The sequence below is a fragment of the Balaenoptera borealis genome, assembly GCF_965194805.1.
Source record: "Balaenoptera borealis genome assembly, chromosome: 2".
Lineage (NCBI taxonomy): Eukaryota > Metazoa > Chordata > Mammalia > Artiodactyla > Balaenopteridae > Balaenoptera > Balaenoptera borealis.
Genome location: NC_138867.1, coordinates 176,752,242 through 176,765,938, shown reverse-complemented (window position 1 = coordinate 176,765,938; position 13,697 = coordinate 176,752,242). Strand labels below are relative to the sequence as shown.

At 50.5% G+C, this 13,697-nt stretch overlaps 1 protein-coding gene across 1 annotated transcript; it reads left to right on the top strand.

Moving 5' to 3' along the window:
• Nucleotides 1-6,431: 6,431 nt before the first annotated feature.
• On the top strand, nt 6,432-10,202 carry DNAJB1 (DnaJ heat shock protein family (Hsp40) member B1). Its single transcript, XM_082380586.1, has 3 exons — nt 6,432-6,714; nt 7,924-8,504; nt 8,807-10,202. The coding sequence occupies exons 1-3, from the start codon at nt 6,504-6,506 to the stop codon at nt 9,035-9,037; spliced, it is 1,023 nt and encodes a 340-aa protein (XP_082236712.1). The 5' UTR covers nt 6,432-6,503; the 3' UTR covers nt 9,038-10,202.
• The last annotated feature ends 3,495 nt before the right edge of the window (nt 10,203-13,697 follow it).

The following is a 13,697-nucleotide window of genomic DNA, read 5'->3' as shown; positions in this document are numbered from 1 at the left end:
TTGGCTACCCACCAATCAAAGGGGGCCTCCGCGCCGCGAGCCCCCCCTTGCCCCGCCCCTTGGTGGCGTCGCTGTGGAAACCAAGGGAAGCGAATGTTACTGCAAGGCGGGGGGGAGGGAGCTAGAAGTTGAGTGACAGAGAAGGCAGCATCCACGTGGTGGGCAGCTCGACAGGATGAATTCCGAGGTGGGCGGCCCCCGGGGGATACCGGGGAGCAACGGGAGAGGGATAGGGGTTGGAGGCATGGGCTGGGGCACCTGGATGGAGAGACCTTTCTGGCTAGGGGACCCGTATCTGTCATGAATGGGAGGAAAGGAAAGGGGAAATGGATGGTGAAAAGCCTTCTGGAACCGCCCCCAACCTGTAACCATTCTGGGGCTGTCTTCACTCCCCTTTCAATGCAAGCCCCTGCCCCACCTTGCTCGACTCGATGGGCATGGAGGCCACATTTGTCTCTACCTACCTGCGCTGTCCAGTATGGTCACCGCTGGCCACATGTGTCTAGTGAGCCCTTGAAATGTGGCTGGTCGAAACTGAGATGTGCTGTAAACATAAAACACAAACCAATTTCAAAGACTTAGTACGAAAAGGAAAATGTAAAAAACAAACCCAAAAAACCTCATTAATCACCTTTTATGTTGATTACATGTTGAAATGATATTATTTTGGATACATTGGATTAAAATGCATTATTAAAATTAAATTCCCCTGTTTCTTTTTACTTCTTTAATGTGCCTGTTGGAACATTTAAAATCAAACACAGCTTGCATGTGGCTGGCGGTTGTGCCTCTCACACTAGCTCTACTGGACAGTGCTGGTTTGGGGCCATGCCATGCTTTTGCTCCATTGATAGTCATCAACAGGCTGGGGAGGCTGGTTTCCACCACACACAAACACACACACACACACACACACACACAGACTCATGCACACTTAAGACAGGACCTGGCACACTCCCTCACCTTATCTCCTTTCTCCTGATTCCAGACCCTGCCCCTGAGCCTTCATCAACTGTTGAACCCTTCAGAACTCAGAGGCCTGGCATCAGGGACATGGTGAGAAGTCCTCAAAGATAGATCGCTGATTCACAGGAGAGCAGGGCAGGGAGAAGGTGAGTCAATGCTCAGCACTTAGTCATCCAGGTTAGGCTCTAGAGACTTCTGAAGCTACAGCTTTTGGGGACCCCTGTCTCCAAGTAAAGGAAGCTAAGGCTGTGGTCTTCAGAAATTCATTACCTTTTTCATCGGGCCTATCTGGGCAAAACAGATGAAAACATAGTGTTTTATACTTGTACTTTCTCTTGTACAGATCTCTTCCTGTTAGCAGCTGTGGGGCTCACAGTATCTTGAGATCCTTTATGTACCGACAGGCCTCATCCCCTGGCCTCATGGAGGGGGATGGGGGACTACTCGCTCAGAGGCCACAAGTTTAAATCGTACGAAGTTGAGTTATTTGAGGTGTCTACTTCTGAGATGCTGAGGGGGCAGGGTTGAACCCCTAAAACCGAGCCATGTTTTGCTACTTTGCCAGTTCTGCCAATTTCCAGCTTCTCCAATGTGGTCTGAGTAGGCATGTCTTCCCTATCACTGGGTTCCAGCTAGGTAAGGCGTGTGGTGTCCAAATAGATGTCATTTTGGAGATTCCACACACATTCCTACAGACTCAGAACATTCTGGAATTTCCCTCTCGAGACTGCTTCCCTGAGCCCTGAACTCACTCAACAGGCACCAAATAATTTTGTGAACCTACTATGCTGTGTGCCAGCCGAGGCATAAAAATAATTTCCGCCCCTCTCCTCACCTACAAGAAATGCATAGAAAGGCATGATCCGGCCTGCAAAGAAGTCCTTTATTTTTGATGGGTATTACAGGTGTGAGGACCCCTTGTTGGCCTCACCTGGCTTCCAGTAATCAGTCTGCCAGCAGAAACCAAATCCACCCTCAGAATGAAGACTGGCCACTTTGTTCAAGCCATTCATGACACTGTACCACGGCTCTGACTATACCTGTTGGTAGGGACAGCTAGATTGTCCAGCACAGTGGCTGATTCATAATGGTGACCAGTAAATACATTTGGTATTTGCTGAGCCAAATGTGATAAGTCCCTTAGAACAGTTTCCAAAGGGGAAATTCTATTTCCCACATGCAAGATAGGATCTTGATTCTTCCAGGAACCTGGCTTGGCTTGTTTTTGGGTGTGTGATCAAGCTGATTCAGAGCTGTGTGAGGGAAGGTAAAGCCTGTAGCAGACAAGCCAGGGCTAGTTAGCAACTTTCCACTGTGTCAGGAGCCCCAGAGAGAGGTTTCCCAAGTTCTATCTTGTCTGCCTTTTTAATTTTTATTTTTAAGTCCATGGGATTTATTTTCTTTCTTTTTATTTACGTATAATTTACATACAGTAAAATTCACCTTTTTTAGTGTACAGTTCTGAATAAATACAGACATGTAACCATCACCACAGTCAAGATATAGAACATTTCCATCATCCCCCCCAAATTCCCCTGTATCCCTTTGCAGCAGATCCCAGCCCCTGGCAACCACTGATCCAATTTCTGCATCAATACTCTTGCCTTTTCCAGAGGTCCTTTCAAATGGAATCACACAGTAAATAGACTTTTGAATCTGGCTTCTTTCATTAACATAATGCATTTGAGGTTCCTCTGCATTGTTTCCTGTGTCAGTAGCTCGGTCTTTTTTTATGGCCAAATAGTATTCCATCATGTTGCCAGATCACAGTTTATTCATTCACCCACTGAAGGATATTTAGGTTTTAATGGCTGTTGGTAATGACAGATAAAGCGTTGATAACTATTTGCTCATGGGTTTTTATGTGAACATAGGTTTTTATTTCACATGGGTATTCCACCAGGGGAAGATTGTTAGCTTGTATGGCTGTAATGCTTTTGAAATTCTTTTTCATGAAAAGAAGAGTTGAAAAAAATGGCGATGCTTTTTTTTAAAAAATTAAGTATCATCATCTGAATCACATCTTAACATAAGCTGAGTGCTTACCATAAATACTCAGTATGCTAAACACTTTACACCTCAGCATTTTATTCATTGGGTGACCTCAGGCAAGTCACATGACCTCTCAGAGCCTCAGTTTCCCTACCGGTAAAACGGAGGTAATGACAGTCCAACCTCATAGGATTATTGTCAGGATTAAATGAGTTAATACACATCAAGTGCTTGGAACCGGCCTGACACAGAGTAGGACCATGTCAGTGTTAGCTATTATTATGATGTTCATTTCCTGGCCCCTCTCAAATTCATCCACATAGCAACCCTGGGAGGTAAGATCTACCCTTATCCCATTTTATGGAGGACATACCTAGCAATTCGAGAGGTAAAGCAAGTTGTGCAAGATCACACAGGCAGTAAATAAGTAAATAGTGGGTCCAGGATTTCAACGGAGGCTGACCGACTCCAGACTCACCTGCTTAGTTCTTTTTATTTTTTATTTTTTTATTTATTTTTGGCTGCGTTGGGTCTTCGTTGCTGCGCGCGGGCTTTCTCTGGTTGCAGTGAGCGGGGGCTGCTCTTCGTTGCGGTGCGCGGGCTTCTCATTGCGGTGGCTTCTCTTGTTGCGGCGTGCGGGCTCTAGGGCATGCTGGCTTCAGTAGTTGTGGCTCGTGGGCTCTAAGATAGCAGGCTCAGTAGTAGTAGTTGCTCCGCGGCATGTGGGAGCTTCCTGGACCAGGGATCGAACCTGTGTCCCCTGCATTGGCAGGCGGATTCTCAACCATTGCGCCACCAGGGAAGTCCTGCTTAGTTCTTATATTAGGGTTCTATTGGATACCAAAGAAACAGAACCAGTAGGATATATGTGTTTGTGAGTGTGTCTGTGTATTAAGAGATTTATTTCAGGCATTGGCTCACACGATTGTGGGGGCTGGCAAGGCAAGTCTGAAATCTGTAGGGCAGACCAGCAGGCTGGAAACTCTTGGCCAGGAATTGATGCTTCATCCTCAGGGAAACCTCAGTATTTGCTTTTAAGACCTTTCACTGTTTGCTTTTTTTTTTTTTTTTTTGGCCTCGTGGCTTGTGGGATCTTAGTTCCCCAACCCAGGATTGAACCCCAGCCTTCGGCAGTGACAGCGCAGAACCCTAACCCCTGTACCGCCAGGGAATTCCCTCCCTTTGCTTTTAAAGCCTTTCAACTGATTGGATGAGGTCCACCCACAATACCAATGGTCATCTCCTGTACTTAGAGTCAACTGATTATAGATGTTAACCTAACCACATCTACAAAACACCTTCACAGCAGCACTTAGTGTTTAATTGAATAACTGGGTACAATTGCCTAGCCAAGTCTATGCATACAACTACCCATCACATCTTCTCTTCTTCTCTGAGTTGAGAGCGCAAACCTCTGCTGAGATTTCTGCAGAGGCCACTTTTCCAATAACATTCCAAAGTACCCAGTGAGTGTCCAGGTCAAAGAATCATAGCCATAAGAAGAGATGTTGAGTTTGGTTTTTGTTTTTTTCTTTTGCGGGGGGGGGGGGGGGGGTTAAACAATTAAAACTTCCTGAACATGACCCCAGGCTTACTCAAGGAAGGGAGAGTTCCCAGCTCTCAGGTTGCCCCTAAACACAAGGACACCCTTCGCATGTTGTTTTTGGCCCACTCAGAGCTAATGTGAAGACCCTTGGAGGCTGCCACATCTGTTAACTCTTAAATTTATAAGTGTGAGGAAATCCACAAGCTCTGAGTTTTTCCCCATGGTGACTCTCCCGCTATCTGTTTATGTAGCTTTTTAAAAAAATCAAACTCTGTCCCCTCCATGATTGGTTCAGGAACCCTGCAGTGCTGTGCCCCTGGGCACCCAGCCCAGACTCATCCTCCCAGGTCAGCTGGTGTGTGTCCTAGTCCAGAGTCCTTACTGACACAGTTACCCTGGGGTCGGGGGTGGCCAGGGATGGCCGGAATCCCCCTGCTAGACAGCAGGCGAAGGCCATGGCATGTTTCTCAGGAGTTCCAGCCTGCACAAGGGCAGTAGTTACCAAAAGCTTTTTGCCAGGAAGCGGGTGGCTCAGCAGCCCACCATTCAACCAGACGGCTAGTCACCCCTTTGACAGCACTTTCTCTAGGCCAGGCCTGTCCTGGGCACTTCACAAATGTTGAATCAACGTCAACTTCAAAGCCCTATGAGGCAGGTACAACTACTACCCCCATTGTACAGATGAGGACGCTAAAGGCCCTGGAAGGCTCAGTAACCAGCCCAAGGTCACACAGCCAGGAAGAGCTGGAACCAAGAATGAAACCGGGCTGTCTGGCTCCAGAGCCAGTGTCACACCGCCCAGACCTCCCAAGCAGTTCTTCCAGGAACCTCTCCCCTTCACAGGGCACCACCACCTACCCCCCCTCTTCCCTTCTCAGGTGGTACCCCTTTCTGAGCCTTCTTACCCCATCAGCCCTACCCTTGACCACAGACACCCCAGACTCTCAGAGCCGAAAGGGATCATGTTGCCCACATATGAGGAAACAGAGGTCCTGAGAGGTGTATGACACGCCCATGTCTCCCCCCAAATCATAAAGGTAGTGGGGAGGGGAAAAAGAAGCAGGTGTATTAAAAACAGCCAGGAATATTTACGAAGCGTCGGTTCCAGACACGTTTCTGGCACTGGAGACCCAGCACTGATAAGACTCAGTCCCTGCCCTCGTGGTGATCGCAGGCTGGGAGGAGGGTGACATTTAGCATGAAAACCAAGAAACAGGGTAATTTCAAATTTCAGTGGCAGGGGTTCTTGAGAATACGGTAAACTGAAAGGCTTGAGGAGCTGGACTGAAAAGACCTCTCCAGGGAGATGAACTTTGGTCCCGGGTGCTCACCTCGCTTTACAGGGTACTGTATGGATGAGGACAGGGACAGTACCGGGGCTCCCAAGTGCATTCTCCCCACAGCCGGTAGCAGAGGGCGGGTGGGTAATTTTAGTCCCAGAAGGAGGGTGGGTGTCTGGGGCAAGGAAAGATTAGGTAACTCCCCCCGCCCCGAGACTCCTGGCAGGAACTGAGTCCCATGCCATGTGAGATAGGAGCGGGCACGTTTGCTTCTGCTACGGAAAGGGTCTTCCCCGACCCCGCCCCTTCCCGCAGCAGCGCGTCGTAACCTATTGACCCAGGCAGAGGGCGGGCTGCGCGGCCGGCCGGGTCATCAGGAGCAGTAAAGCAAGATCGCTATTGGTTCCCGCGGGGGGTGGGCGGGGCCTCCGTCTCCCGGGGGGCACGCTCCACGGGAAGGCGTTGCCGAGGACGGAGCGGGAAGGGGCGTGGCCGCGCGCAGGGGGCTGTTGGCGGCGCGGCCCCTCCCCGGATGTTGCGTATAGCAGCCTGGGCGGCGGCGATTGGTCGAAACTGTGTAGGGGGCGGGGCGGAAGGTTCTGGAGGGGGCTGGCGGGCTCTGGAAGCTTCCGCCGGGCGGGTATATAGACTCCGGGAGCGGGGGGGGCGGCGGAGCTGGGGGACGGGTACAGCTGGGCGGTGGGCCGCAGGCGCGGGCAATGGGCAAGGACTATTACCAGACGCTGGGCCTGGCCCGCGGTGCGTCGGATGAGGAGATCAAGAGGGCCTACCGTCGCCAGGCGCTGCGTTACCACCCGGACAAGAACAAGGAGCCCGGCGCCGAGGAGAAGTTCAAGGAGATCGCCGAGGCCTACGACGTGCTCAGCGACCCGCGCAAGCGCGAGATCTTCGACCGCTATGGAGAGGAAGGTAGTGTGCGCGCGCGCGGCCGGGGGCGCGGCCCCGCCGTTTGACAGGCGGAGAAACCGAGGCACAGCGGCCACGCTGCGGCGTCCCGGGGAGTGTGGGGCGCTCCGGCCCCCGGGGGCGAGCAGCCCCCGCCCTCTGGCCACACGGGTCTCCGCTCTCGGATAGGCGGCCGCCCGATGGGAGGAGCAGCCCTGGCTGCGCTGCTCGCCCAGAAGCTTCTAGTATGTCTGGGGCTGCCCCTCCCTGGGCGCCCGCCTCCGCCCAAGGCCCCGATCGGTCCGGGGGGTGCGGGTGCAGGAGGAGAGGGTTCGAAGGTCTAGCTTGACTGGTGGCATTGTGGCCCCGCGGGCCCTATGCTCACCTGGGCGAGGTGGGAGGCTCTGCCGCCCTGGGGTGCAGGGCGGGGCCTCTGGCTAAGCGCCGGGCATAGCCTGCGTGTAGTGAGCCTGCAAACGAGAGTGACAGTTAACGCCGAGCGACCTCCCGGGGCTCTCTGAGAGTGGAGTGAGGTAATCCCTGTAAAGTGCTTACCTGGCTCCGTGCCGTGCCGGGCACGTAGTCGGCCGTCAAGGTACATGGAGCAATGGGGCGTGTCTCTGCCCAGCCTCCCCGGGGTAGCCCTCTTCAGGGAAAAAGGAAGCTTTCTTGTTGTCCAGTTGCCCGTTGATGACTCAGGCTGGCTTCTGGGCTTGGTGTTCAGAAAGAAGTGACTTTTTATGTAAGAATGGTGGCCGTAAGTACCAGGGTGTGAGAATTTGAAAGTCTCCGTTTACAGTTTCACCTTCATCTGTACTCTCCCACACGTCTCTAGCCCTAAAGTATTTAAGAGTAAACATTTAGTGACAATTGGTCCTGGGTTGTGCTTTTTTAATCGGATAGGTTAGTGAATTCTTTGTACTCCTTGTAACATTACAGGAAGGATGGGTTACTCAGGTGTGAGGACCTGGGTGACCCCAAGAGATATGGCCATCTCAGAGCTTGAGCCTTTCACCCCTGTCATGCCACAATGAACTACCTACTTTGGGGAGTAAGGGTTCTGTTTTTGCCGCTGCAAGTGGGAGGTGAAAGCTTGGGGTTCTTCCTTATTCTTCCCAGACAGGCTAAAAAAATTCCTCCCGCAATGGCTCCTAAGCTTTTTTCCTTAAGGAAAGCTCCTGGAGAGCTAAGCTCCTAGCCAGCCATCTGATTTCTTCTGCTTTTGCTTTTCAGGCCTAAAGGGCAGTGGCCCCAGTGGCGGGAGCAGCGGTGGTGCTAACGGTACCTCTTTCAGCTACACATTCCATGGAGACCCTCACGCCATGTTTGCTGAGTTCTTCGGTGGCCGAAATCCCTTTGACACCTTTTTTGGGCAGCGCAACGGGGAGGAAGGCATGGACATCGATGACCCATTCTCAGGCTTCCCCATGGGCATGGGTGGCTTCACCAACATGAACTTTGGCCGCTCCCGCCCTGCCCAAGAGCCCACCCGAAGGAAGCAAGATCCCCCCGTCACCCATGACCTTAGGGTATCACTTGAAGAGATCTATAGCGGCTGTACCAAGAAAATGAAAATCTCTCATAAGCGGCTGAACCCTGATGGAAAGAGCATTCGCAACGAAGACAAAATCTTGACCATTGAAGTGAAGCGGGGGTGGAAAGAAGGGACCAAAATCACCTTCCCCAAGGAAGGAGACCAGACCTCCAACAACATTCCAGCCGACATCGTCTTTGTTTTAAAGGACAAGCCACACAATATCTTTAAGAGAGATGGCTCTGATGTCATTTACCCAGCCAGGATCACCCTTCGGGAGGTAAGGCACTAGGCAGGGCAACGTCTGTGGAGGGAGAAGGCTGCTTTTTGACACAGTTCAGTATTTGCTTGACACATATTTCTGAGCTCTTGGTGCGTGCCAGGCTTGGGAGGTGCAGTAGCAACAAGACTTTCCAGAGCTCTCTTTTCCCAGAGCTTCTGTGCTGGTGACCTGGGTGGATCTGGGGGCAGGGTCTTAGCTACAAAGGCCTCATGGTGCTTACCCTACATTAAACAGCCTCTGGGCAGGATGTGAGCTTCCGAAGCTACTCTCTATCTAATGCTGTCCATTTGCTTTCCAAGGCTCTGTGTGGCTGTACAGTGAATGTCCCAACTCTGGACGGCAGGACCATACCTGTTGTATTCAAGGATGTCATCAGGCCTGGCATGCGGCGAAAAGTTCCTGGCGAAGGACTTCCTCTCCCCAAAATGCCCGAGAAACGTGGGGACCTCATTATTGAGTTTGAAGTGATCTTCCCCGAAAGGATTCCCCAGACATCAAGAACCGTTCTTGAGCAGGTTCTTCCGATATAGTCAACTATGTTCCCCAAGGACTGACCAGGGACCTTTCCAGAGCTCAAGGATTTCCAGACTGTTCCACCAGCTGTGGACCCGTGAGAGGGCGGGAGGGCCCAGGGCGGGCTTTCATACTGCTGAATGTTTTCCAGAGAATATACTACAATCTTTTAAAGTCGTGCACTAGACTTAAGTGGTTTTTCGAGTGATAGGGTGGCAGGTGGTGGGGACAGCAGGAAAAGGCAGTCCAGTCTGCCCCACTGGGTCCTGCCGCCCTCCAGGATGGGCCCACACCCTCCTCCTCCAGGCCCTGCCCAGGGGGAGAGGCAGACCCACAGCTGGACTTGATCCCTCTGTAGTCCCTTTGCTTGCAGATGTTAGACGTGGTATGGACCTGCCTTCTTGTTTACCAGACCCTGTACACTCCTCAGTTTCTGTTGTGTAATCAGTTCATGTTTTATTCTGTATTTGTCTCCCACGTCTTACTCTTCCCCTGAAGAATCCCGTCTTTTCTCTTGTCATCTCAAATTGAGAACCTAGACTATTTTTGCCGAACTGCCTGGCCGGCTCCTACAAGCAATACCTCTCTCGTTCCAGCAAGACCAAGGGAGCCGGCCTCCAGTGAGCGAGTAACTTGTGCAGCTGCCTCTTCTCGAGCGTCTGGGGCCCTGGCCGGAGCAGGGGGTCCTCTCGACCCCTGGCTCCAAGGCTGAATGCGCTCACTTTCCTTTTCTGTAAGGCAATCTTTTGGCACACCTGGGATTTACCAGTGGCCCAGGTAATTTTTTGTTTAATGGACTCTGGACTCTCAAAAGGATCTGATCCTTTTGAATTTTGCACAGCCCTAGGTATAATCCCTTTTGATAAAAGGGTCTTTGCTTCTGATTACAGGAGCACTGTGGAACGTCTGTAAATATGTTTTTATAATTCCGTGTAAAGTTGGTGTGCACTCAGATGAAACCAGTCCACAGCAGCTGCTGCTCTGTAAGGGGCCAGGATGGAATTCGGAAGGAACCTGGTGGGGGCGGGGGGAGGCATGTAGGAACAAGTATCTGTTCCTTGCAGGCCAGTCTGGTGCTCAGACCTTTAGACTCATTGTAAGTTGCCACTGCCAACACAAGACCAAAGTGCGTGACTTGTCAATGTGCAGCGTGACAGCATTAAAGACTGATGCTAAACCTCAGGGGAGCGGTCCTGTGACTCTGTTTGAGGGCTCTGCTGAGGGGCTGGGGTGGGGTCTGGGCAACCCTCCAAAGGCAGCCAGGGTGGGTGGGAGGGAGGGGTGAGCAGAAAGCAGGAGTCCTCTGCAAGGGAGAGAGAAGTCACCCTCCTCGAGCTGGATGTGGGGTAGATAACAGCAACCCACAGGACTCGATCCAGGCATCTGGAGAGCCCAGTGGATTCAGAGCTTGTTTTTTGTGAAGGTTGGGGCCAAAGTTTAGCAGGTCCCCTCCCAGTCTTCCAAGGTCTGGTTGCTGGGGCCAAGGGGAGTTGTATGTTCTACCCTCTTAATCTCCCCCCACTCCTTACTTGGTAGAACAGGCTGGTGTCAGGCAGACCCTGGCCAAACCAGACTAGGATTCCAGCCCAGGGCTGGCCCTGCCCTGGTGAAGACCTATTTCCTGCCCTCCCTTTATTTGCAGGCCACTGAAACTGCTTTGACTTTGTAATTTTTTTTAAGGAACTGGTTTTATTTTAAGGTAAGTAATTACACAGGCGGAAAACAATGTATTGCTATTTTGCTACGAAATGTCTTGATGTAAAAACTTAAATAACACCATGTTTAACATCAACCTAGGAGTGGCTTTCCCTTCCCACTGAAAGAATTTAACCACTGAAAACAGCCTTAAGAGCAGTGCTGTCCAAGAGAACTTTTCTTCAGTGATGGGAATGTTTTATGTCTTTTAAAACAAATTCTTTAAGATTCAATAGAAGTTGCTTGGTAGCTCCAGCCACATTTCAAGTGCTCGGTAGCCACACATGGTTGGCGGTGACTCGGGTAAGACATGGGTGTCTTAGAAGGGCAGCCATGTGGAGCCCAGAGAGGCCATCCTAGTTGGGAGGTGACCCCTGGAGTATCAGAGCCAAAAGGGACCTTATCACAAGATTTGTTTACCGAACCAGGGACCAAGATGACATTTGCTGCAGAATTGGCCCTGGCCTCGGTTGGGGTCACAGACCCCCAGGGCTGCCAATCCCCCCGCCCCCGTCTCCCTCATTACGTAGCAGGTCCCTGTGAACTTCATATCCAAGGGCCACCAGCACAAACGTGCACAAAGCCTCAATGTGTCACAGTTCTGGTAACTTAGAGCAATAACCTAACCAGGGCGGTGAATGGGGCAGTGTGAGTCTAGGAAAATGTTCAAAGTGAAAAAGACAGAAAGGACCCTAGTGGACGGAAAGCCTGCCCCTCAGATGTACAGCTTTTGCCCACACTGGACGCAGTTGTGTGTGTCAAGCGTCTGGTTGTCTGCAAGTGGGCCTCTCCTCCTCCTTAGCTTCCCTTTAACGGATCTATTTTACTTTCCCATGCTGCCTATCTGACCACGTTTCAGAGTTCCTTCCATATCAGTGCATGTGGAGCTGCCTCTTTTTTGGGCCCACTTCATCTTTATCCATTGCACCAGGAGTGTCGCGTTGATTCAAACAGTAGAAAACTCAAAGTTTACATTCGGCCTGTGGTGAAAAGTCGAGTGCCCTCCCTCCTCAGGACCACTGTAGACAAGCCATGGCATTAGAAAATTTTTCCTTTTTTAAAAAATGTTTTTTGTGCATCCTCCTAGAGGGAGTCTGCTTATATAAGCATAAGCATAATTTCTAAATATTCAGTTTCAATTTTTGGCTGTGTAATCGCAGTACCAAATTTACAAGGGCACATAGAGTTAAAAATTCTCCCTCCCACCCTGCTTTTGAGTCCACCCCCAGTGAATGTTCCCACTGTCTCATGTGCATTTCCTTCTGAGATGCTGCACGAATATATTTTTCTTTTTTTATACAAGTGGTACATACTGTATGCCATGTTGTGTTTTTTTTTTTTCTTCCTCACATGTCATGGAAATAGCTTCCTCACTTCTGTTTTTCTACACACTGATTCTGCCAGGCCTGCTCAGGTGGGTGTGAAGATCTAGTTCAATGTTTGATGGCCCCTACCTCTCCTCTATCATTGCTCCTGCTTCTAGGTTTGAATCTCAGCTCAATCACTTTCTAGCTGTGTGACCTTGAGCAAGTGACTTAACCTCTCTGTGCCTCAGTTTCTTCAAGTGTAAAATAGGCATAATAATAGTACTTCTAGGGTTGTAAGGATTTTCAGGTATAGATATTTAAGCACACAACAGGGCCTGGCACAGAACAAGCACTGTGTGTCAGTTATCTTTGTATCCCAATGTGAAAGTTTCTCAGCCACAACTGGTAACTCCAAAGACTGAGGTGAGTTCAAGGTCTTCTGGGTCAGTGCTCTTGGCTCAGGTCCAGGAACCAGATCCCCAGGCAAGCCCCTGAGACCCACAGCTCCACCCCAACCCTCACCCAACTTGAGGAAACTGTACCTAAAGCAGGCTCACTCCCATGCTGTCTTGTCACCACCTGCTCACTCGACAGCAGCAGCGGCGCATCAGGCTCTAGGACTGAGCAGCCCTGGGTTTGATTCCCAGCTCTGCCACTCTGCAGCTGTGTGTTCTTGGGCAAGTGACTTCACTTCTCTGAGTGTCAGTGGCCTCCTTTAAAAACAGGGCTAATGAAGGTACAGACTTCATAGAGGTGTGAAAACTGGGCAAGGTATGGCGTTGGGGAGGCAAAAGAACGTGGTATTAAGAACCTGGCTTCTGGAGAGTGACTGTGCTGAGTTCGAATTCTGCTCACTGAATTCCCCTGGACAAATAACAAACCTCTCAGAGCCTCAGTTTCCTCCCATGTGAAACAGGACTAATCATAGCCACTCCCAACTTTCTCACTCCCCCAGAGCCAGAACTCAGACAGCTAACCCCTGAGAAGAACTTCACACAGGCCTGGCGTGGAGCAATGTGCAGTTAACACAAACACATATTTCTAAGGCACTTGGGGTAAACCTGCCTCAGGTCTCCTTAAATATTAGTTATTCTCATTAGTTGTTAATCATTGAAGGACCCAACATAGTGCCGGACACGTAATAAGCATTGTCCATTCAATAAATATTTATTGAATACCTACAGTGTTCCCAGTCCTGTTCTTGATGCTGGGGACACAGCAGTGAACAAAACTGGCCGAAACTCCTGCCTTTGCAGAGCTGACAGTCTAGTGAGTGGAGTGAGAAAGAAAAAAATTAAGAATAAATAAATAAATCCTCTAATATGCTAGATTGTGATGAGAGTGATGGAGAAATATAAAACAAGTGGGTAGAGAGTGTTGGGTGCAGTTTTAAGTAACATGGTCAGTGAATGCCTCACGGGGAAGGTGACATTTGAACAAAGAGTTGAAGGAGGTAAGGGGAGAGCCATGTGAATACTGAGGGAAGGGCCTTCCAGGCAGAAGGAACAGCCTGTGAAAAGGCCCTGAAGCAGGAGCGTGCCTGAGTTTAAGGAACAGCCAGGAGAGCAAGGGGTGAGTGGGAGGTGAAGGCAGGGCAGATGGTGCAAGGCCTGGTGGGCCACTGGAGAACTTTGGCTTTTCCTGAGTGAGGCAGGAGCTTGCAAAGGTTTTGGGT

What these genes read in the sequence shown, in the direction of transcription:
- DNAJB1 (XM_082380586.1), top strand. Translation starts at nt 6,504, where the DNA reads ATGGGCAAGGACTATTACCAGACGCTGGGCCTGGCCCGCGGTGCGTCG. An exon ending in CGACCGCTATGGAGAGGAAG is followed by an intron (nt 6,715 to 7,923) that starts GTAGTGTGCGCG and finishes TTTGCTTTTCAG; the next exon opens with GCCTAAAGGGCAGTGGCCCC. An exon ending in CCAGGATCACCCTTCGGGAG is followed by an intron (nt 8,505 to 8,806) that starts GTAAGGCACTAG and finishes TTGCTTTCCAAG; the next exon opens with GCTCTGTGTGGCTGTACAGT.